Here is a 24,858-nt window from a genome sequence, read left to right as displayed (position 1 = left end):
CACGGGAACGACTCGTGATGCCCGGGAGTTGACCAGAGGATCGACACGGGCACGTGGAATGATGAAATAAGCCGTGCGGACTGGGCTCCTCCTTCGTACGAAGTAGATCGGGGGTGTGTGGTGTACTCAGCATGCAAGATCGAGCCCGAAAAGGAGGGCGAGCGCATCTTTGCGTAAGCAGCACCCTACACCTGGCATGGGATTCAGCGTATTATCCAGAACTACACCGCAACAAGGTCTTTGCAAGGGACTTTACGGTGGTCGGGTCTCGCACTGCTGGCGGCAGTACGCCGGGGAGGTGTCGACCAGCAGCCCCGGTCTGCCTTCGTCCCGCACGCCGGTGCCCAGGCCGAACTTGGTGGCCAGGAAGATGTCAGCGCGTCGCTCCGGGTGCTGCGCAAACCACTTGCCCAGCTCAACGAGAGCGAGAGTATCCCTGCTCCCAGGGCGGAGGCGCTGCTGAAGGAGATGGACCGGCCGGGCTGGACTAATTTGGAGGAGACCATCAGGCTGAACATCGAGGCTCTTGTTGACGAAAGTGCCTGAATCAAGTGTATTTGAGCGGGAATATTTGGGGGACAGAGAAATCTTCATTGGCTGGAGAGAAAGGGAACTTTGATTTGGAGGGGCGGAATTGTGGTCGGGTTCTGGAAGGAACCTCTTCCGCACCTCCTTCCTCCCGCTTCACACTACAGTACCATACCAGGCATGATACAGGTAATCCAATCAGATCTCATAGCCAGGCGAGGCTCTGTCTGCTTTTGATGTCCTTCGCAATCGCGCCAATCCCGTCGTCCTGCCACACCCAGACCTCTTGCCGAGCTGAACCTGCGGTGTAATGCATCTGAACTGCGAGATTTGCGACTCAGAGACCCAGGCCTGAGCTCGAGAGTCGAGTCCCATGCATCGATACTTATGTGCAAACATTCCGCTGCCAGTAGTGTTATACTGTTTCGCTGTCTCTCATCAGCGTCTTCTGCAAAACAACCAGACCTATCAGCACACACCAATGGATATCGCGCCAGTCGCACGACCGTCGGGAGATCGAGATGCGGTTAGGATCTCGTCCAAAGAGCTGAATGACTTGTTCGCAGAGCATGGAAAATCGGCGTTGGTTCAAACCATTACTGAGATACCAGAGAGGCTCCCCGAACAAGCTCCGACAACACTGACTGAAGAGCACTTGCCCCGGCGTTCTCTCTTTGATTCGCTTGGTAAGCTTGGGGTGCTGATGCAACGAAAGCCCCGAGCATCACAACGGGCGGAGGACACCCGAGGAAACGTTGTTTCAACCGCAGAGCAGGATAGACGACAACGTGAACGCTTGGGTACCGGAGATGACCCAAAAGATGCCGAGTCAGAGGTGAGTAATAACACGAGCCAGAAGCGTGCATGAGAGAAGGGTACAGAGAGAGATAACTGACCCGACTGCGCTAAATCCCTACGCAGGACTTCTCGGACTTGCGTATCCTCCATCCGCTAGACTCGAGCCACACGTTCGTCCCATGCGTGGATATCGTCGCTGTCCACGATATTGGCGAGACACTCAACATTGGTGAGACCTTGAACACGGCCTGGACCTACAGCTGGAAGCCCAGGCACCGGGACGAAGCCGTTGAGGTCTGGGCTGAGGTGGTCTCCAAGGAGGCGACAGGGCAGATTGGACCAATGGATGACACTGCTACTCGAGACAATCAGCCTGGGCCATCGCTGACAGCTTCGTTTCAAAACGAGATCTCCATCTCGGATGCAACTCCTCCTGCGGAGCCTACCGGCCCGCCTCCTGCCCAACCGTTGAGTACCCAGGAGACGTACGACACGTACGAACTGACTGAAATGGGCCCTCCCTTTCCCGACTTCTTGTCCAAGCGACGCGTCCCTCGTCGCGGGGCACGATGGCGAGTCAATTGGTTAAGCGACCCCGACATGTTACCAGCAGAGGTCCACCAGGCTCGTGTTATGTGCTACACATTTCATACCACGCGCACCCCTTCGCGGCCGTCGCAATATCTCAGGGAAACAGCCGACGACCTGCTCAGACAACTGATGCAGAAGAGAGTACTCGAGACGACCGACCACAATGTGGTGCCCATCATATTGATTGGGCTTGGGTTCGGTGCTCTGCTTGTGGAAAGAGTCGTCGGCAGTTTGAGTGAGGTGTCTAGACGCGTCGTCGAGCCAACCTTACAGCCCAACATGATTGCTGGCGTTATCCTTCTCGACGCCCCCTCTCCCAACTCAGCCGACAGGTCATTTCCTCGCAGCCTCGACCAACAGGCTGGAAGTGGCTGGTCAGAAAATTGGCTGGTCACTTCAGAAGGCGCTCATCGCTCTAACAAGATCCAGGGCTCCGAGCTGTCCAGCCTATGGGCTGAGTTCTTCCGCGTCGCTTTGAAGGCAGAAATCCCTGTCGCGTGGCATTACACTCCGGAGGTGCAGAGGGGCAGGGTGCGTGGCTCTCTCATCACCCAAACCTTATCTCGTGCTTACCATGTTACTAGCATATCATACCCAGAAGGGAATCACTCGATTCACCCCTCTTGCTCCCCAAGCAATCCAAGACATCGCACAAGCTCAGCAGATTTGAAGGGCCTAAGGACGAAGACTATCGCACACTTGTGCACACCATCAGGCACTTTCTCTTTGCCAAGTACTGCGCCTCGAAGTCGAACGTTCTGAACCAGAGCCTTGAAGAAATTATCGGGGACGACTTTCAGGTCAACTATAAGGGCCAAAGAGAACAGACTGCTTTGCATCTTGCGGCGGCAGCTGGCAACTATGAGGCAGTTAGGAAACTACTTCAGTTGAAAGCGTCTGTTATGAGCAGGGACAAGACCGGAAGGTCCCCCTTGAGCATGGCTATTCGGCACGCGGCGGAAGAGGAAAACCCTGAAATCCAACAAGCGTTTGCCCGGATCATCAAGCTATTGCTCCTGAATGGCTCGCGTCTGGATGACAAGGACAACCAATTCGTGGAACGGCCTGGCAATGGGTGGATTAAGGAGCTGACGAGCGAGGTGATGGTAGCAGGGAATTCGTCAAAGATGTCGTCGCGGCACCCCCAACCATTGTTGCGACCGCAACGTGGCTCTCCACAGGAAAGGGCCTGCTCCGCATTTGAGGTCACGCTCATTCAGGTGTTCCTACAGGAAGGAGAGGATGGGAAATTACGGAACAACTTCAACTCACCCCACCAGGCTATTGATGTCCCGTCTGTATATGATTTCATATACGAGGGTGATCGAGGCGTTTCTCATGCATCGGGTGACTCCCGACCAGATAAGCTCGGTCGGGACTCATTCATATGCCGCTGGCTGCATTTGCCCGCCAACAACGTGAGTACTTGCCGCGCAATCGACGCCGCATCTCTTGTCTGTCTGGCTAACATCTGCCACCAGGAGCAGTGGGTTCGCGTAAGTTACCACAGGTTCAAGTCTGATGGCGATCCAATCCTTTCACTTGATCTTCGTATTCACCGTGACTCATTGGCAGGACCTCTTTATCAGCATGGGGATTCAGGATCACTCAATGATCGACCAGCGATACCAGGGTGAGCATCCTGGAATTCTTAACACAACACAGGCTTCCTGACATGGCACCACTTCTAGGGTCTCGTTTAATCAACCGCTACATGATCCCACAGGCCAAGAAGTACAAATACACCCGCCGTACCGATCATCAGTTGAGCATAGCAATGCAGCCGGAGTTAGCAGAACAGGAAGCTGTAGTGATATTCGTAAGGATGGAAATCCTGTTGTCCCCCAGCAATCTGATGCTGGGTGTTAGACGAGAAGCTGACGGTCAGCAGATGCCCATCTTGGGTTTCGAAAAGCACGGCAACCGGAAGAAGCTTAGTCAAGCATTCTGCGACGTACAAGTGGCAACTGCACAGGCTCCTGTTCACGATGCCGACGAAGCAGCAGCAAGGTTGTTGCTCAGTGGCTACCTAGCCTCTCGCGGCGTAGCGCCGGTCCACTGTCGCCGAACCCTTGACCAATTTTCATACTACATGTTGGAATCGACTGAGAGACGGGATAATGATCAAGTCACATACAAATGGGCGGAGAATCAGAAACCACAAACGGACCCTGATGGCCGGCCCGTTGTCATGGTTGACCAGCTCTGGCTATGGGCTCTTCAGGACGGTATGTTGATCGCACACTCGAAATGTTCAAAAACACTAAATTTGCAACCGAAGGAACCGTTATCACCAGTTTCCCAAACACCTGGAACCAGGACGAGGAGTTCAACCTGCGCAAAGTCTTCGTTGACGAGTTGTTGAACAACGAAGACTGGGTGATACAGTCCACCGAAGATCTGCTGCACCTTGTCTTGAAGACAAGTCTTGACTTCTTCGGACGGAAGGGTCCGCAGGACTGTCGGTTCTACGAATGCTTTCAGTCGCATATCAACAATGTCTCTGAGCACCAGAGGGATCTATACCGTGACTTCCGTGGCTTGACTCGTGACCTGCAAGACCAAGAACTCACGCCTGCACAAAAAAAGCAGAAACTCGAAAGGCTCCTTTCCCTGGATATGGAGATGGAGCTGTTAGGCGAAATCCTCGACATTCAGGACGAGCTCTCCATTGTCAATGATGTTCTAACGCAGCAAGAGGTTGCGCTCAACGAGCTCCGGCAGCTTTATACCGAACAAGACCACGCGAGCATAACCAACACCGGCATTGGAAAAGGGAAGATGAAGGATTTAGGCGTAGAGACACCCGTGACCAACCAGGTGACATTACTGAGCGCGGGCCAAGAGCCTCATATTCTCTGGGATCGTGGCCTTATGCATAAGACAATGCTAATCTTGACAAATAATTTTCGGGCTATCTCAGATTTGTCATTCACGGCGTCGAAGGTAGAGCGCATGGTATGTTGTAACGACAACACTCCTCTCTCCCTTGACATCGAGTCAAAGGGAGCACCCTACTGACAATGGACTGCAGCTTCAAAGCCTCCTAAACCTAAAACAGAGACAGGCGCAGAGTTGGGAGGCTCGATTTGCGAGGGAGGGCTCCGAAGAGACTCAGCGTCAGGGAAAGGTGAGTGGGCCACAAGTCCGAGCCTTCTCACCTGATGGATGGTCTCGACATAGGCTCCGGCAGCCCGGCTTACATACCTCACTCAGATGATTCTCTTTTTCACCATTGTCACGATCATATCTGTGAGTCGCCAGATCCAACATTATTTCACATGGAACGTGAGGCTAAGTACGAGTTTGGTCTAGCTACCTCTCATGTTCATGGCAAGCTTCTTCGCCCTGGACGTCGATGCGTGGCCAAAGGATGCCGCTTCAGGGGAGACAAAATGGCAGCTTGGCCAAGTATCTAGCTACTTGTGTACGTTATACTATCAACCCGGAGCACGAATTTCTCTTGAGGAAGACTGACATTCAGTTCCTGCAGTCGGCGTATCGGCCGGTGTCTCGATTCCACTCATCCTCGTCGCATTCTATATGACGGGGTATATCGGGTCCCACCCCACGACTCGTCACAAATACGCACCAATCTTCGGAGATCTCACCTTTCACACAAAGATTCCCGTCCTCCACCACCTCTGGAAGTACCGCCAGTACCACCGCACGAGCCGGGTGGTCCGGAAAGCCCAGAAAGGCAAGCACCTCTACAAGGAAGTCACCGAGGATAAGTATATCGCCGACTACCCGCTTCACTACTACACGCGTAAAGGCATTGACTTCTTCGGTGATTGGCTCCGTCCACTGCTTGCCGTACTCCTGGCCTGTCTTTGCCTGCGTAGGATGAGGCGGCAGAAACTGCCATTACCCGAATCTACCCGCTGGGGAAGCACCGACTCGGCCGACAAGCCACTCAGCAGCTCGTCAATGTCCCTGGATGATTGGCCCACAAACCTCAGTGATGAAACGGTCGACTCGCTACATTCGGACGGTGAGCCGAGGACTTGGTCGGTGTTGGCAAAAGAGCGTAGACGTCGCCGTGCCGCATTTCGACAATTCCGACAGCACAGGAGGCTTGACGAGGAAGCCGAAGAACCTGAGATTCCCGATCAATGGTCGATGCGAGTGTCGTTGCGGACATCCGATCCAGCTGTAACCGACGGAGCCACACCGGCATTCCCAATGGGGATTTTGAGGCGGAGGAGGGCGAGGAGCCCTGATACTGAGCTGGGGAAGAGTAGTTAACTGAATCTACGAGACGCGAGACGGGCGTGGGACAAGTTTGACAGACTTCGAACATGGGTCAACGTGAAACTCTTTGGAATATTGGTAACGTTTCCTTGACAGTAGAGTGCTTGGATAATATTGTCTGCATTTCAGCTACTGATCATTATCTGACGCTCTGAGTTGATTTGCGTTCTACGTGATAAACTCGGACTGGGGATGGGGGACACAGACCACGGCCGTCGGATAGCCCTACACACCCTTCCCCCAAGGCAACCATGCTAATCTCGGTATTCGATTGTGCATCCAGGCTCCCGCCCTGATCTCCTTGCCGGTTGCCCTCTGTTGGAGAGCGGCTGACGAAGCTCTGTTCCGGCACGGAGTCTCCGAGAATACTAAAGGGGAGGATATGGGCCATTCGACGACGGCTGAGCTTGTCCAACGCCGCCCGGAAGTCGTCGAGGATGATACTATCGGTGAAGCACTTGAAGACAAAGGCAAACTTCCAGAAAGGGTTGATGACGCCTATGGGAATCACGGGGGTCACGGACAGGATGTCGACGATGATGCTGATCATGCTGAGGCTCATGCAGAGAAGCAAGATGCCGAATCGGGGAGAGACTTGGACGATCTCGAGGAAGCCAAGCTCGTAGCGGAAATGGATGTTCCAGAAGAGATTGAGAATGGTGAAGATCCACCATGGGTCGCTAGTAAGTAGCCCTGGATGGTTAGCAAATCTGGAGCGATGTTCCACCGCCTTACCCATTACTATTAAGCAGCTTCGCGTACCGGAAAACAGCCTCGTATGGCCGTGTCCTCATGAAGAGCTGGCCGTCAAGGCCGTTGAAGAAGGCGAAGTTCGCGTATATCTCGAGGATCCAATAGGGCTGGACGAGGAGGACGCTGCCGATGTAGATGAGATTCCCTCGGCGACCCAGGAAGGGCTTGCTCTTCATCCACGCAATGACATTGTGGAGCGTCCAGGACGTGATGAGCAGAATAGCCGTTGAGGAGAGAAACCAGCCCCATGCTGGAGGGTCGAAAAACATAAAGAACCCATTGGGGATGGCTAGGATAAGCTGCGAGGTGTCGTTATCAGCAGGTGGGCTCGGTGTGGTGGGCATTCGGTCTGTCTCTGACCTCGATCAGGATGAGCTTGTGGAGCAGGACTCCCCGTCGCATATTCGCAACAGTGATGCCGCACATGATGATCAGGGCACCGACCATGAAGCCCTGGGACCATGCTTCGAGAGTGAGCCGCCGTGGGTCTGACGGCTTTTCCCGCCCATCAGCGGCCGCCGTGTCGGCCATTTGGACGGCGTGGGTGATGCTTCGGGTGCTGTGGATGTGGAAGCAGAGTACCAGAGTGAACAGACAGTAATAATAAGCATTCTCCTGACGCTATATTCGAGAGAAGGTTAAGGCTGGTGGTTTAATACTCGGCATAGCCATTGCGTGCAGCTGAAAGACGCACACAGGCCAACCCAAAGAGAGGATATAGCCCGACACTAAAGCTTGTGGGTTGCCGCGATCGACCGTATATGAACTAAGCGTCGTCCGGGTTGCATCTGCTAGTCAACCTAGTCATGTCGACCCCGGATTTTCGCCTTCACCCCTGCAGACTGCAGGACGAAAGAATGCGGGGGAAGCTACGTCGGATCCCTGGAAGTTCGTTAGCGTCTGACTCAAAGACCAGGGTCAGCCCTAAAATTCCCAATCTCAACGTCAAAACGGTCAAATCTTTCCCCGGAAAAAAACGTACAGATGGACTCAGCCGTTTGTTATTGCAAGACGCTCTATCTTTTTTGCGTTGAATCAGCTCTTTTGGTAGTTTAAAGAGTATTCAAAAGTATTGGTTCAGGGTTGAGAAGAAGACCCTGTCGCAAGTTACGCGCTATCAATCATCCAGGGGTCGTCCTGTACAATACAAACACGAGCGACCAGGCTGCCGGGTACAGAATGGATCGATGCTCAGTCAGGAGAAAAAGTGCGCCACCACCTCGTAGGACCGGCATACGCTAGGTAATAAAGGGAGAATTCTTAATCCTACTAAAGGGTTCTTCCCAGCTCCGTCAGTAGGAGGCTAGGTGGGCAGACCTCAGATTGGCCCAACGGCAGTGCTGATCACTAATTCGTTACTCAACGGCCCCTTGCTCAGACATTCTCACTAGCGAAATTCCCAGCAACGGACCACGCTCCGCGGCTCCATCACCGGGAAGAATTTGTCAAGTGACTGATTGACCTCAGCGGAAGCTTGTCGCATTTCCAACTCTTCCATACCAGCTTGACCCCATTATTATTAACTCTACACACCGGCTACGGACTAGTAGCCGAGAATGGAGCCCCTACAGGCTCTTGAGCTAGCCAATCACCCCGGGGTCACCGAATTGGCCAGCCCCGTTCTATGTGAAAGCTCTCCCATCGACTCTGCCAATCGCCCCCTTATCCACGAAAATCATTCAAGCATCCTCGCGCCCGCCAAACAGGCCGCTAACGACAATGACAGAAACGCCAACCGATCCGGACTGGGATTCTCACGAAGCGAGTCCGCACGACCCCCATTTCCCGGTTTCAGTTCTTCTCTGAGGAGGAAGGGGCTTGCACAGCGATTTCTTCTTCGTGCTCAGGCACCACCTTCCCGCCGTGCTGCCAAGCCGACGTGGGCTTCCACGTTGTCGACTTCCACGCCTCGCTGACCTCCTCGTACAGCTGGTCGACCTGCTCGAGGGTGAGGCCCTTGGTCTCGTAGATCATGGTGTAGACGAAGAGGATGCAGAGGAAGCAGCAGGCGAACCAGACAAAGAAGATCTTGGACTGCAGGTTGGCGTAACCGTCGCCGTAGTTGACGAGGTACGGCGTCGCGTAGGCGATGGCCCAGTTCAGCAGCCAGTTGGTCGCCGTCGTGATGCTCAGCGACTTGGCACGCGTCTTGAGCGGGAAGATCTCGCCCGTCACGACCCAGGCGAGCGGGCCCCACGTGGAGGCGAAGAAGAAGATGTAGATGCAGACAAAGGCCACGGCCGCCTTCTGCCCGGCGAGGCTCTTGACGTAGATCTCGCCGTTGTCATGCTGACCGGTCGACACGGTGCCGCAGACCGCGACGATCAGCTGGGATACGCACATGCCGACGGCGCCCCAGAGGAGGAGAGGTCTCCGGCCCCATTTGTCGACCGCATACATGCCGGGGATGGTGGAGGCAACGTTGATGGAGGAGGTGATCATCGAGATGACAAAGCCGCTAGAGACGCCAGAGTTCTGGAAATACTTGGTTCCGTAGTAAAAGATGAAGTTGATGCCTGCAAAAAAGAGAGTTTTTTAGTATTTGTTTGGGATACCCAAGGCGGAAGGCAAGGACCGACGAAGGTCCGGTTATTTACCTGTGAGCTGTTGGAGCGCCTGCACTCCCATGCCCGTAAGCTGTCTTTTGAGCATGGGGGGTCTCACGCAATCCAAATAGGAGCCCTGTCCCATGGTCATTTCAAAGTCGTGGATGGCTCGGACTTCTGCTAACTCAGCCACAACGGCTTCATGGTCGATTGGCAGACGTCGAAGGCGGCTGAGCGACTGCGCAGCCTTTTCTGCGTTGTCCTTCTTGATCAAATACCGCGGCGTTTCGGGGAGGAACAGCAAGCCAAGGAAGAGGATAAGTGACCATGCCAGCTGAACGGCGATGGGGATACGGTACGACCCCGAGTCGTTCCGACGCGCGGTGGCATTGTTCACAATGGCCGCGAGGAGCAGGCCGATGGTGATGGCCCATTGATACGCACTGACGATGAAGCCGCGGATCCATTTGGGAGCCGTCTCGGATTGGTACAGTGGAACTGGGTCAAGGCTGTTAGAGGTTGACACGACAAGACACGACACGACGGGACGACGGTCATAGCAACCACTTACTCATGGCGGATATCAAGCCGACACCGAAACCAGCAAAGAAGCGACCCGCCAGGAACATGGGAATAGCCGTGGCAGCGGTGTGCAACACAACACCCAGGTTGAAGACCCACGTGGATATCATCAAGCCCAGGCGGCGGCCAACGCGGTCTGCCAGGAGAGGAGAGCTGAGGGCACCGAAGAAGGTGCCAGCGGAGAGAATGGACACGATAGCGGACTCCTGAGAGGGGGTGACGTTGGGATTCCCTTCAGCATCGATGTAGCCCGTGCTAAAGAGCCGTTGCCAGTAGGGCATAGCCAAGATTCCGCTGATGGTACCGGTATCGTATCTACGAAGGGGCGAACAGTTAGCTCGAGTGGGCTCGATGAGGCGGGATTCCAGCGCATCATGCAACATACCCAAAGAGGACACCGCCGAACGCAACGAACATGCCCACCACGATAGCAGGCCATGTCCTGCCTGCCACGTTCTCCGGCCCCGACAGGGTGAGGGTCTTGAGGAAGCTCATGGTGTTGGGTAACAGCGTTGACAGCACGCACTTGGAGGCGAAAACCAATGCTGAGAGCGAGACAGGGAGACTCTGGACCAGCTCGAGGATTTTGGTTGCCTACAGAGGCAGGAGCAGTGGCCCTTTTATCACTACATGCCTCCCGTCATCATGCAGTCAGGCACATTTGTGATCCGCCCGGCGTCTCCGCCTTACCGGAAGGCTGCCCTGAAAACATGGCGTCTCCGGTCTCGCACTGCGACGCCGAGGTGAGATAACAAAGTAGAGCATCCATTGTTGGCGGAAGCCAAAGCGAGGGTATCCACTCAACCGTCCTTGCATGGATCCTTGTGCTTCTTGCCCGTCCCACTTTGTAGAGGATGGTTTGCGAGGACGTCGATGAATGTGACGTCGCGGAGATAGGAGTCAGGACCGCCCCTGTCCGTCACTGAATGGTTGCTGCAAGTATGGGGTGGGTTACAGTCCGAGCCGCCGGCACAAGGCCGGCTCCAACCCGTTCTGGTGGTGTGATCGACCCTGAGGAGATGCGGGGTAAGACGCCGAGTAAACTTGGGGAAGAGCAAAAGTCGGGGAACGGGGAAATGGGGAGCTGGGGAAGCGGGAGAAATTGCCGATTAGGTATCATGGGTGGTGATCTTTCCAAGCCGTCAGGGTATAGGCGGGGATTAAGGCGGAGAACACGCCTGTAAGAAGGCCCGAATTAGGGCCGAGAACTTCTAGTGCTGTTCTAGCGTCCTTCTAACGTGGTTTTAGGTTTTGGCGTGGCTCGAGTACCGGTAGATGACTGCATTAGCAGGTGCGTTAGTGTGCACTATATAAAGCGACCAACCAATGGAACGTAACTGTTGATGTTTGTTCTTGGAATGGCATCCACAAAACCACCGAGGGGTCGAGGACAATAGTTCGAGGTGTTGGCCTGTTAGCGTCACGAAGCTGGAGCTGGCGTATGATGTATCCGTAACCAGATGCGGTATGAAAGTCCGGCTTCGGCGTCTTTTGGCGAACCACGAACCATTGCCGGACAGTTTACCTTTCCACGCTGAGTTCTTCAAAGGATTATACAGGGATCATTCCGATTGAAAGCGATTCCGTGATCGTACTGCAGTAGATTGCTTGGGCTCTCACTCCAAGTGGAGAGTTGCTTGGTATCGACACCCTGCTCCTCCGCGGTGAAGAAATGATTGGAAACGGAGATCATGGTGGATACAGGTAACAGAACACCTAGGCACTGATAAGTACTAGTACAGTACCAACCAAACAACATCCAAGTGGCCTTGCAAGTGGCATCCACCAACCGACTTCACGAAGCCTTGGCTTAGTTATGCCGATTGTCTCAAAGGCGTCTGGGAGGCACCTCCCAGAACAACCTAACCACCGAGGCCACAAAGCCTCTGAGTCTCTCAACCTTAGTTCCAAGGCTGGCAGGTCTGTCTATGGGGATGTGTTGGGAAACTGCTCTGCTACAAAACTCGGCATTGTACTTGGCCTCGCTGCCATTGCCAGCATCCTGAAAGGGAATGCGGTTACTCATGGAAAGTAAGGCTTTGTACATACTGAGCTAGCAGAAATCTGTATACGTGGAAGGAACGAGCGGAGGTGATAATCATGAGACCTGGAGAAAGGAAATACCTTAGTTAATGTCAAAGACCGTATTTCTACCGACACCTCAGCATACCAGGTAGTCATCTTTCCCAGAACACACAACCAAGCTCAAAGCAGGATCACCCATACTCCACTCCACCGACGCTAGCACGACACTCCCCCCCAGACACATCCAGAGACACACCGTCGGCAGACACACCAGGGAAGATCAGGTTCGAAATGACCGCCTCCCCTTGGCTCCCCGAAGACCTCAAGAGAGCATGCATTAACCAAGACACGCAGGTTAACCTCTCCGTTGGCACTGGCAAACTGTACAATAGCGGTGTGGAAAACCACCAGCTGTGGAATCACATGAGACATTTCCACTGACACTGCGCTCAACTGAGAGCTGTTGCGAGCTCTGCACATACATACCTGACGCCGGTCTGTTGAGAGCCTGCCTTCCGAAGGGCGAGAGGTATGGCGGAACCACTCCGACAGGCAGCTGGAACCTGGAAGGAAATGCTCTCGTTCCTTCCGCACGCTGGAGCTCCAGCAGCTTGACGGCAAACTGCGATTCCCGTGGATGCCAGTGCATGAGCTACATTACGTACGGGTGGCTGGTCGCAACCATCACGGATCAGAGAATTGCCCCTGGACAGGTGGACAGGCGCTGCTTTGCTCCGACGTGCATGGCTCATGCCTGGACGCTCGACATCCGAACGGCCCTTCACCCCTTCCCCTGGTTCGACGCTCTCTTACGGAAGCGAGGATCCTGCGTCTATCCGGCGCAGGTCATTTTTCTATACAAACGTAGTCGAGCCAAAATGTGCTGGGGTCGACGGGTCCGCGGTAAAAGACAGCGCCGTCAAGAACCGGTGTATCTAGAACTGGTTTGCGATCTGGAGGGAGTCCCCTCGGCCGGTATAGTCCCGGACGATTCCCCCCTATAGCAACTTAGCCGCGAGACCGCAAAATCTCTGGCGCTGCGCGTTTGCTGACTCAGCAGACTCGACCCAACGCTCGCCCGATGTTTTGCCGGACGAGATCCCGTTCGCGTTCCCGGAGCGGGTCCGCCTCCGTAACGACTATAAACGGCACCGGCGACGGAGGCCGGAAGGCGTCGCCCATTCTACTTCGTTCACACCCATCGAATCCTTAAGAATGCATCCCGCGTATTCGCGATGGAGATGCATTTTTGGCGCCAGGATCCCGTCCCTTATACGGGGACGCGAACCAACTACGTCCGACTCTCTAGGCTCGGTGCTAGCCTGGCTTGCTTATACTATCATAGCCTCCCTCCTCCCCCCCTGAACCTAGAATCCCCTTCCTCTCTACTTTCTTATGATTGTTCCTAATTTTAATATACTCCTTAGCTTATAACAATAGTATAATTGTCACGCTAGCTGTCGTCGCAGTCTAGGCTCAGGGCTCTAGTAGGCAACTGACTATATTGCAAGAATATTGAACTTGCAGAAGGAAGAGTTCTGCAAGTGCCCGATGCGAAGATCTAAATAACGTTACAGGACGCAGGGCATGTGCCTAGATGTGGAAGGTGGGGCACCAACCGGGTTGACCAATCATGCATGCATGTACCAGAAGCCGGATATATGACGAAGCAATGGCCTGTGCCATGGTACAGTAGATTCCACCGTCACAGAGTTTAAATCTCGATATTATATTTAGAATAATATACTTATATAACGTATCTTATAAGCGAGCAGGACATATAAGCGAGCGGGACACTCTTCACCACTTGTCACGAACCAACCATATAGCAAGACCCGGTGGGGCACAACGGAAACAGGCAGAACCAATCAGCAGGGGCGAAAGCTGCAGGCGGCCGTATAGGGGCGACCTGGGTAGCTTAGGGTCGCCGGCGAGCGAAAGCGATTATAATAGACTTGGGTAGCCGTCTACCCAAGGCGACCGAGGGTAGACCACGGTAGCTGGCGAACGATAGCGAGCTAACGGGATTAGCTAGGTATATAGTCATTCATTATGAAGGGCTCTGGAAGTCCTCCAGTGAGCAATACAAGCAGTAAGATAGCCCTACATTACTATGCAGACATTGCGACTTGTATTATTGTGAATCTTTTGGCTGCACCGAGACCTATAGTCCGACCAGCAGATACCTTCGACCGGCGAACCCTTTCAGAGGCAGGACTGCCTGTGGTTTCGTCACATGACTCTACAACAACTATCTTTAATTGCAATATAATAAGACTATTAACCAACTACAATTACATCAGAAACAGCTGAATCAGACCCTTCTACAACCGCCGAGCATGTACGGGCATTATAGCTAGGCTTGCCGCATACACTATAGCACCAAACCTTCGTATGAGCTCCCTTTGTACCACCACTATCTGGCTCCTTTTCTTATGCCATCTCCCCAACTACGGCCTTCTAGTCCAGTAGATCCTTTGCATCTTATACCGCAAGCGATCCTCCAAGCTATATGTGTGTTCTTTTAGCTCTCCGGCGCTTGCTGAGTGCCTTGTTGGCCTTGCGGTACGAAGAGACCTTAGCGCGAAGAAGAGCCATCTAGTACATTATAACCATTATACCCTTGGCCAACTAGTCTACAGCAGCCAATATCGAGGTTAGGAAGCTATTTTGATAGTTGACAATACGAGTCTTGATGAGTATAGACTGTATATTAGCTTCCTGGGAGTTATATAGTATCTGGAAGACCTAAGACTATATAGTGCTAGGCTATAAGGTTGGGGGTATTAGTATACAAAGCTTAATATCCAGCTTAGAAAGTACTCTCTCTAGATCGTACGGTATAAGGCCAGCACCTATAAAGCCACCCTATATATTCTTCTCTATTATAGAGGCGAAGAAGGCCTTGTAAAAGATATAGAGGAACTCGAGCTTACTTATATAGTTGATATACATACATATTAAGTCCTCGACCTAGCAACCGTACGCCTGCTTTAGCAGCCCAAAGCAGCTAATATCGAGTGGCTAGAGGAGGTAGGAGGAATGCGAAGGTATATAGAGTATGATAATATAATGCTCCTAGTAGTAGAGCTCAAATTCAGTCGAGTGGTAGCTCTTATGGCTGTCGAGGATCAATAACCGATATTTGCCCTTTATATAGGGTACTATATAGAAGTCAAAGTGCTTGATCCAATCGAAGCCTATAGCATTAGTAGTCCAGCCGTTCTCGGTAGTTGCAATACGCCAGTCGGCTGGGAGGTTACACTCTTAATACCAGTTGGCGAAATATTATTGCGCGGCCAAGATAATAAAGGGTGGGATAGCCCAGCCGAGAGTATTAACTCCCTGGATTACCATAGCCCACTTGCGGTTACTAGGCTGGGCCAGCTTTGCCTTGCTATACCCATTAGAGGTTGTAACTACTATGCCTAGGAAGATAACACCCATTATAAACCTAGTCTCGTCGAAGTTATAGATATCGTCATCCATAATACTATACTTGGCCTTGACATTCTATACAAGCGCGAACTACTCGCAAATAATCTCTAGGTCCTCGCACTTAGAGCCCTCTAGTAGTTATATTGACGTAACCAACGCATATAGAGAGCGGGCTAGTGTTTAACGAAGTTATAAGCCTAGAGCTGGCTAATAGGGGGCGTATCATATACATAGCAGTTAGTTAGCTATATCTTCTATACTACGTAGCCTTGGTAGAAAAGCTCGCTTAGATAGCTGTTACGAACCAACCATATAACCCGACCTGGTAGGGCCATGCAGGTGATGGGGTTACTAATCAGAGAGAACAAGGCAGCAAGATGCCCCACATGGACGCCGATGGACGACAGCGTCCAGGAGCGCCCGCATAGACGCCCGGGGACGCTGGCGAGCACCAGCGACCATGGACGCTCATGGACGACGGCGAGCGCGAGCGTCCATAGAAAAATAGCTAGTATATAGTCATTCGTTAGGGAGGGCTCTAGGGGTCCTCCAGTAAGCAATTCAAGTAATAGCCTCTACCTATTGTGCAGACATTACGACTAGCATTGTTATGAACTGTGACGAAACCACAGGCAGTCCTGCCTCTGAAAGAGTTCGCTGGTCGAAGGTAACTGCTAGTCGGACTGTAGGTCTCGGTGAAGCCAAAAGGTTCACAACAATGCTTGTCGCAATGTCTGCATAATAGGTGTGGGCTATTGCTTGTATTGCTCACTAGAGAACTCCCAGAGTCCTCCAGAACGAGTGACTATATACTGGCTATCTTGGGTGCTCTCATGTGCTCCATAGAGCTCCCTAGAGCTTGGTGCTCTGTTGACTCCATCAAGAGCTTCCGTTCCTTCGTGCTGATTGGCTTAGCTCCCTGAGCTCTCGTCTGCTCTCTAGAGCACCTTAGAGCTCCTTCTTATTGGTCCTGAATGATTGGTTCAGGTGCGCCCTGCGCCACCCGGCGGGTTGTCCCACCTGCAGCTGTCCTGTTGGCTTAATTCATGACACTTTAAAGGCCAAGGTTACCCTAGCTTCCTTTGAAGCGGAAGACATCTTTAGTTATAGGAAAAACGCGTTGTTGGAGGTGGATGAAGAAGGACGCGTCGTGCTAAGAACTTAGTGTCCCGCTCGCTTATAAGATACATTATTATTAATTTTATTATTTTCTAAAGTTTCCATAGAGTTATTAACCGCTATTAGATATTAGATAGTTAATTAATATATATTATAAAAAGCTTATCAAGTATCCTATAGACTTATATTATAAGTTACTTAGAAGATATTTATAAAAATGACTGCTAAATAGGTATTATAAGACCTAATCTCGCTATATTAGCATTTAGGCCTAAAACGGTACGCCAGGATTAAATACTTTTCAACGACCTTTATAATATATCTCTTATGCAAGATAAGAGCACTCCTATCTTGGTATCGAAAGAACAGATTGTGAAGTTCCATAAACAAAAGGATATCGCGAAGCTCCGCGCCGAGATCCAGGCCTCAACCGACTAGGGTAAGAAGAACAGGCTTCACAGGCAAATTAGAATCACCATTGAGACTTGCACCAAGCTATAGCTTAACGCAGATCGGCAGGCCTACTTCAAGGAGGCGGACCGGTTGCGTCTCTAGGGTCTTGAGCTGGAGCCAACGCCCGGAGCGGGGGGGTGATGCACTCCCTCATAAGTCGACCACCCCCCATTCCGCCCACTTTGTAAGTCTTGGCGTCTAAACCACCCATCTTCTTCAACACCATCTATTACAGTCTGTTCAACCCACCACAATACAGAAGCATCTGATTCGGGGCTTTCTGACCTGCTCTCTTCAATGCCAGACTCTTCAATACGGCCAGCCTCAATTTGAGCCCGGTGGACCTGTTCAATGGAAGCGAACTGCTTGTTCGGATCCGGGACCACCCTCTTTCTTCTCGACGGCCGGGCTACCTCTAACTGAACCTTCAGAGCCTCGTTTTCCTGTTGCAATTGAGCTAATTGGAAGTCCTTCTCGTCAAATGCCTTCTCAACCTTCCTGATAAAAGCCGTCGTATAGAAAGATCTTGCCGCCGGATAGCCAGGTTGGTTAGGTGTCATGAACTAACCTGCAGAGGCCGGTGGGGGCCGACCTGCATGGTCAACAGGCGGCGCCCGCATCCAATCATTACGAGTCAGAAAGAACCAATGAGGATCGGGGAGATCAGGAACAATGCCAAGATCGATTGTTCCTGGGGAACAACGCCAAGAAGCATTGTTCCAGATGGAACAATGAGAACAACAATTGTTCCAAGTGTTCCAGAGATCTAGGTACGGGATACCTAGGGGAGGAAGCTGTATATAGTTCTACCATTCTGCCACTCATTCAGATAGCCAGCTTCCTCAGTGAGCAATACAAGCAATAGCCTCTACCTATTGTGCAGACATTGCGGCTAGCATTGTTGTGAACCTTTTGGCTTTACCGAGACCTACAGTCCGACCAGCAGTACCTTCGACCGGCGAACCCTTTCAGAGGCAGGACTGCCTATGGTTTCGTCACATTAGGTGACCGCGAAGGTCTACTTTCTTGCGTGGTGTCTGGAATTCGACCTCCTAAGTCATAGTTATAGTCTGGCTAGGTAGCCTAGATGCCGGGGTCTGTGGTAGTAGTAGTGGATCGTCTTTTCCAAGCGCCTGGTTCGAATTTTCCAATAAAAGAGGGCTTATCAGTGGTTTCGCCATACTAAGAGGCCACAACCCGGATGCCTTCCACCCGGCTTTGATATTATGAGCTGTAATTGCCTCCCTACGAGCCTTAACGAGGCACCGCAACATCAACTGCTTGCCTAATGTCGTAGTTTCTGACCAGCTGGTTAACTGGTTAAGGAGCTTGCAGTAAGTGTTCTTCAGGGGGGAGAACATTGATAAATCCAATAGCTGGAGGACGTAGGAGGTATAGGCTGGTAAAAAGAGTAGTTAGATATTATTGCTGAAGCACTCCTATATAAACTCAGTGCTTATATGGCTATCGTGGCCGTCCAGTATCAACAGACACTTCTAGGTAGGATCTTGCGGCTAGGTCCGGGAGATGAAGACCCGTTACAGCCATTCCAATGCAACCACCCTATTTACCCAGCCTTTTTCAGTTGCAGTAAATAGCCAGTCCTTTAGTTCGTCCTTGGCGATAGGAAACCACTGCTGTTGAACACTCTTGCCCTTGAAAATAACAGCTAGTGGGAGTGATACCCCTATCGTAGAGACATACTCTAAGAAGGAGGTCCACGCACGCGAACCAGGGACTTTCCGTTGCACTACGCGTGTGTAGGCACTTCCAACTACCAAGCCGTTAATACCCTGACCTTCTATAAGGCCGAATTCATTAAAGTTCCAGCAGTTAGCCGGTAAGATGTCCTTGATGGCTGGGATTTTCAGGAGTGGGAACCAGCTGCGGATAACCGAGTCAGTAGCGCCATTAATACGGGCTAAGTCGATCTTACGGCCTCGCTAGGTACGGAGGACCGGGTTCCTTCGGATAAACCAGTTAATCCAGCTCTTCCCGATAGTCTTTTTAGGTGCTCCTTGGGCTTGTAGAACCCGGCTAGCGAACTCCCAGATCTACGTATAGGTTGGTGGGACACCTAGAGCGACCTGGGCTAAGACCCATCGCGTAAGATGATCTTCTTATACTCGGCTAAGTGTCTGTTGCGGTTTGGCCGCAGTTGAATGGGTCTGAGTACCACGAAGGCGGTCGCGAATAGTAGAGCGTGGGATGCCGAACTCACTACAGATGCTTCGCAATGACTGGCGCCCAAGACGGTATTGCTCAACTGCATCTTGTATATCTTGCTCTGAGTAAGCCATCTTGAACTGGCAATCAGTTTGATACAAAAAAAAGGCCGTTTGGCCAGAGATTGAGTGAGTTATGGTAAGTTGAAGTGGTTGGGTTGAAAAAGCGGTGTGGGCTTACAAAGTGGGCGGAATGGGGGGTGGTCGACTTAATTATTGTTAGTTCCTAGTGTTGTTGTTTTGTGATTGAGGATATTGTTGGTAGTGTAGTGGAGAGTGGCCGGCTCGCTTATATGGCCGGCTCGCTTATAAGATACGTTATAGCTTCTTTACTGCTTTTAATCTGGCGACCTAAAAACTGTTAAACTATGCGTTTTTGAGTGTGTTGTGCAGTTGGATGGATGGAATTTATTTCGCCCAGAGGCACGAAGCCTAAAGGGCCTTGGCACGCTAACTACATCCAATTCATTGACGTTCAATCATCAACTCGTACAAGCCCTCTACTCTCTCCCCTTTTCTCACGCCATCTATTGCCTCTTGGCTTAGTTTAGCAGATCGACTTGGAGGCTGCGTTCTCCAAGTGTTCAGCGTCCTATCTTCAGCAGTTAAAGCAGGATCCACTGGCTGAGGCTGTGTGGTGTTAGTGAAGTTACTTCCGTATTCCCCGTATTGTGATTGATCCACTCCTGTTGTGCAGTGCTGGCTAATCAAGTCGGTGTCTACAGCCTCTGCGGCGTGCAGTGGCTTGGCGTGTCAGAAATGCCTCATCACATTGAACTCTGCCTTCGTTGAGTGCGACTTAATGTTGCATCCAACTAGCGACACGTTTACCGAGTTGGGGGCCAGGCGGATTCTTGCTGCTGGGCCCAGGTTTTCTTGAGGTTTCAATGTCTTCCAGGTGGCCCGTATAGAGCTGGGGATGATCACGATCACCTTGAAATGAAGGCCCATGAGCTGTCAAACACTGGACAGCTCCATACCCGAACGCTTTCTCGGCTGTGATCAGTCATAGCCACGGGTATTGAACACCAACCACTGAAATGCAATTAATTCCCCGTCTTGTGCCCCGTCCGCTATTTCCGTGTTAAATGAACCTTGCAGCTTGTCCGTAATATCGGTTATGCAGCTGGCACTAGCAGCAGCGTCAATGTCAGCCAGCGTCACAGTGCTAAAGGCTTGGTGCATGAGCTCGGATGAATATTGATTTGGACCCCAAAATCCGGTCGAACGCGTCTAGGGACACGCGGCGGAAGACCTGGACTTTTGGCATATATATATAGTATTGGTTTTCCCATTATGACCCCCTAGCCGCTGTTCTTCAAGCCTCAAATCCAATTCGAAGCCATACGTCAAGTCAAAATGGTCAGAACTGCTATTCCCCTGGCTGCGCTGGCCATGGCTGCCTCGGTGGCTGCCTTCCCCACCACAACCTCCTCAACCACCTTCTCCTTTGCGCAGTGGGTTGAGGACATCATCTCCCACCCCGACACGGCCCTCACGGTCGACGAGGCCATCGCAGCGGCCCACGCAGCCGGCACCGTCGGCCCCGCAGGTGGTATCCAGAAGAGGGTCAATTGCGACCACGGCGTTGGAGTTTGGAAACGCGCACCTGTACGTGCTCTCCTTCGTTCTGATACATATATCCCATGTTGTAGAACGGATTTGATGCTAATGTTTTGATGTTATCTATGTCAAGGGGCGGGATGCTGCGGCGTGTGTTGACTACATTGCTCGCGTGGGCGCCCTTGGCTACGACTGCGGCCCGAAACCGGGCGGTACGTTCAACACCGAATGGTTTACTGGTCGGGCCCTGCTGTGGACGGGTGACTGACATTGTTGAACAGAGTACCACTCTCAAATGTGCCAAATCGGTGGCGCACAGATTGTCGCGCTTAGGGGGCAACAGGAGCCGAACCGGGTAAACTGGTGAGTTGCTAATGCTATAGTTGACTGTCGTCTTTGTCTCGCTCGGTGCATATACTGATGTGACTCCTTAGCAACGACGTCGCTCGCACTGCGGGTCTGATCTTTGACAGCTGCTGGCGAGCCGACGATACGGTTATGGGCCTTGAGGTTTGCATCAACAGCCCCCTGATGGATATCGGTATTCTTGCCGTTTGAGGCCAGAGTCTGGCATTTGCCACGTTTGCATACCTTCGTTCCGGCCCGTTCATCAAGACTAAACGGAGAGGAACCGTGAAACAAGTCAGGTAGATGCCCTACCTATGCAAATAGACCCATCCTATAAAGCCTATTTGTAAATATTTACGAGCTGGTCATCATTACCAGTTGCTAAGCCCTACTTAAATACTAGCCAACTGCTTCAGGTACTAGGCTAATCCAAGCCCTAATCTAGGGTAAACAAATATATTCAGCATGGCCTACCCCCAAGCGGTGCACTGGCAGTTGGAGCGGTGCCTGCACGCCAGTACAGAAAACCGGTCTTCCTATTTCGGGAGCCACCATTGCAATTTTTAGATAATGGAATCTCAATATGTATCAATTAAGTCTAGAAGACCTATTGCGAACAGAAACTGAAGTTGCATTTCCGTGCAGGCGGGCAGGTGTCACGAATTAACCAACAGCAGGCTGCATGACAGGAGGCCACATGCGGGGCATAGGGAGCAGTCCGAACCAATCACTTGGAGTAAAGGACGGACCAATCGCAGACGGTCAGGAGTGCTATGGCGCCAAGACCAGCAGAAAGGTGAGGCTACAAGTCACACAGTGAAAAGCTATAGGCCGCAGAGTAATTACTCCGTAGAACTCTTCTAACTGGGTGACTTGCTATAACGGATTGCTGGCGGCCGTGTCCGGCCGCAGACATGCAAGAGACGAATACAAAATGGCCATGACGACGAAGGGGCACCTGATGCAGACTTGAATCATTCTTAATATCGGCCTAGATGTGGTGTTATAAGGAGTGCAATCGTTATTTCCAAAGCGTAGAAGGGCTTCGAAAATCAAATGGAAAGATGCATAGGGGCCTAGAGTGGTAAGCGCCATGAATAAGCAACGCCCCACTTTCCGGTTTTGGACCGAACATCGCAAAATCTCGCCTTTCGCACCCCAGCAATTAATGACTTAGTAGGCCCGGGGCCAGTACTCGCCCGACGTTCTACCAGTCAAGAACGCGTTCGTATTCCCGGACCGGGGCCGCCTCCGTAACGGCTCTAAACAGCGCCGGCGATAGAGGCCGGAAGTTATCGCCCATTCTACTTCATATCAGGTCGGCCCCTACCGATGTCTGCAGGTTAATTCATGGCATAAGTCGGACCCCCCCCATTTGGACCACCCCAGATTCGGACCGCTTGGCAAATCTTAGCCCGCAAACCCACCCATCTTATTCAACACCGTATATCGCAGTCTATTTAACCCACCACAATACAGGAAACCTCTGATTCTGCACTTTCTGACCCGGTCTCTTCAGCCATAGAGTCATCTATACGGCCGGACTCAATCTGCGCCTGGTGGATCTGTTCAATCGAAGCGAACACGCTGTTCGGATCAAGAACTACCTTCTTCCTCCTCGACGGCCGGGCTGCTTCCAACTGTGCCTTCAGAGCTTCGTTTTCCTATCGTAAACGAGCCAATTCGAAGTCCTTCTTATCAAAAGCCTTCTCAACCTTCTTGAATAAAAGCCTGCGTATAAGGAGGTCTTATTTCCGGATGGCCAGGCTGTTCAGTTGACCACGTAAATCTGACTTCTTCTATAGTGTGCTAAGGAATACGTTGGCGGCTATTGTCAAAGATTGGGAGGGTTGAATAGGTGCTGGGGTTTATATGTAAGCTATCTGTTTGTCAATCCCGGCTGTATATGACGAAACCACAGGCAGTCCTGCCTCTGAAAGGGTTCGCCGGACGAAGGTAACTGCTGGTCGGACTGTAGGTCTCGGTGAAGCCAAAAGGTTCACAACAATGCTTGCCGCAATGTCTGCACAATAGGTAGAGGCTATTGCTTGTATTGCTCACTGGAGAACTCCTAGAGTCCTCTAGAACGAGTGACTATATACTAGCTATCTTCTTGGACGCTCAGTGCTTCGATTCGGATAAGCACCTGGGTGCTTATCGTAATATGCCCCTAATTATTCTGATCGCTTATATCCTATAGAGTACTTAGCGACATTGGCACTTTAGCACCTTTGCCTGTCTTTAACTAGTCTGTTTAGTTATCTAAATAATTGGCCCGGGACGCCCCTACGTCTCTATATACGGCTGTCTGCCCTATAGCCTGCCATTAGTTAATTCGTGATATAATGCCCCTCCTCTAGGGTCGACGCCCCGACGACTAAGTTCCTAAAATAACTAATAGTCCTAACTATTCTCCCTATATTTTACTCTAGTAGGTTCTTTCCTCCTATATTGTCATTATTATACCTAACTACATAGAGAAAAAGAAACGAACGAGTTTTAACTATTATCGCGATCCGATACGCTTCCTTGAACAGACCGGTATTATTATACTTTCCTATACCTATTGCTATAAGAAGAAACTAGAGTATATTACTTATAAGCATTATAAATATTGCCTTTCTTATATTAAGGCAGGTTATTCTAACTATAATATCTATAGTATAGATTATAGATCTGCCGCTTTTCTTGCTCTTATACTTACTAACTTCCATAGTATATTCTTTTATTAAGGAAAAGGAGCGTCTTAATACCAAGCATAGGGCTACAATTAGTAAATTGCTTCGTTTAGAGTAATAGTCGCGGGTGTTAGAGGAAAGGGCTTGCGTAGCCTTTTGTCGGGAGTCTCATTTATTGGACAGGAAAAGAAGGAGGAGTCGGAGCATGCCTCCCTAGCCGCTCTGCCTTTGGATGGCATGGTAGTAGCGTCCCTAGGTACTGCCGCTTCGCCTTCTTTATCGGATTTCCTTGCTCTAGGTCCTGCTTTGTTAGATTACTTAGATCCCAACTAGTTATCGGACGTTCCTATAGACTAGAGTATTGTTGGAGGAGGTCCCTTGTTTCTAGCTCTATAGAGTTCTGGTGGTAGGAGCCCTCTAGTTTCTCAAGGTAGTGGGGGTTCGTAGCCGATGGTGGCTAGGTCTTGGTCGCACCTGCCGTATATATCGTATTATAGCGTAGCTGCCTGCAGCCGCTCTTCCTTGCCTGGAGTTCTTAATCTGATTCTTGTTGCCTGTTTCCCAACAAATGAAATAGCTTAGTGGTATAGCTTGGTTATTATACCCGAGTGAATGCTCTGGGAGGTCGTAGGTTTAAATCCCATCTAGGCTTCCGCTAGTGGTATAATGGCTCTATATTGTACGTTATGGAGCTAGAATACGGCTAGCTTTTGCCCTTTTCCCTGGCCGGTCTGGATTCCGCCGATGGAATTCTTCTAGTTTTTCTATATAATTAAGATGTTCTGCTGGTTCCCATGAGTTGTCTTCTAGTCCAAAGTCGAGCTATTTGATTAAGTATTCTAGCTTTCTATTGGCTATTTATAAATCTAAGATCTCCTCGACGTCCTATTCTTCTTCTTTATCCTTAGCTTCGATATCCTTTATAAGCCATATATTCTTAGATACTAGTTTGAGGAG

At 51.3% G+C, this 24,858-nt stretch overlaps 4 protein-coding genes and 1 non-coding gene across 5 annotated transcripts; 3 read left to right on the top strand and 2 right to left on the bottom strand.

The window, feature by feature from the left end:
• The first annotated feature begins 2,877 nt into the window (after positions 1-2,877).
• B0T15DRAFT_107138 (uncharacterized protein) lies at positions 2,878-6,238 on the top strand. Its single transcript, XM_062861440.1, has 10 exons — positions 2,878-3,335; positions 3,399-3,413; positions 3,493-3,550; positions 3,609-3,736; positions 3,809-4,145; positions 4,199-4,875; positions 4,952-5,047; positions 5,134-5,169; positions 5,233-5,344; positions 5,411-6,238. Exons 1-10 carry the CDS (start codon positions 3,021-3,023, stop codon positions 6,163-6,165), a joined length of 2,529 nt encoding a protein of 842 aa, XP_062724178.1. The 5' UTR covers positions 2,878-3,020; the 3' UTR covers positions 6,166-6,238.
• On the bottom strand, positions 6,238-7,757 carry B0T15DRAFT_107128 (uncharacterized protein). Its single transcript, XM_062861439.1, has 3 exons — positions 7,285-7,757; positions 6,934-7,223; positions 6,238-6,851 (listed from the first exon to the last, which is right to left on the bottom strand). Exons 1-3 carry the CDS (start codon positions 7,453-7,455, stop codon positions 6,311-6,313), a joined length of 1,002 nt encoding a protein of 333 aa, XP_062724177.1. The 5' UTR covers positions 7,456-7,757; the 3' UTR covers positions 6,238-6,310.
• Positions 7,758-8,715: 958 nt separating this feature from the next.
• Positions 8,716-10,547, bottom strand: B0T15DRAFT_508866 (high-affinity glucose transporter RGT2; the record flags this gene model as incomplete). The annotated part of the gene is made up of 4 exons (XM_062867751.1): positions 8,716-9,440; positions 9,522-9,968; positions 10,042-10,367; positions 10,438-10,547. 4 exons carry the CDS (start codon positions 10,545-10,547, stop codon positions 8,716-8,718), a joined length of 1,608 nt encoding a protein of 535 aa, XP_062724176.1.
• A 9,953-nt stretch (positions 10,548-20,500) lies between these two features.
• On the top strand, positions 20,501-21,873 carry B0T15DRAFT_524326 (uncharacterized protein). Its single transcript, XM_062868757.1, has 4 exons — positions 20,501-20,923; positions 21,009-21,087; positions 21,157-21,238; positions 21,310-21,873. The coding sequence occupies exons 1-4, from the start codon at positions 20,672-20,674 to the stop codon at positions 21,431-21,433; spliced, it is 537 nt and encodes a 178-aa protein (XP_062724175.1). The 5' UTR covers positions 20,501-20,671; the 3' UTR covers positions 21,434-21,873.
• Positions 21,874-24,476: 2,603 nt separating this feature from the next.
• Positions 24,477-24,553, top strand: B0T15DRAFT_t66. The gene has a single exon. It is a non-coding gene; the product is annotated as a tRNA-Ser (tRNA).
• The last annotated feature ends 305 nt before the right edge of the window (positions 24,554-24,858 follow it).

This window comes from Chaetomium strumarium, assembly GCF_033439665.1.
Source record: "Chaetomium strumarium strain CBS 333.67 chromosome Unknown B0T15scaffold_2, whole genome shotgun sequence".
Lineage (NCBI taxonomy): Eukaryota > Fungi > Ascomycota > Sordariomycetes > Sordariales > Chaetomiaceae > Chaetomium > Chaetomium strumarium.
Note: the sequence above shows the minus strand (reverse complement) of the source record. Positions and strands in the feature narration are given on the sequence as shown.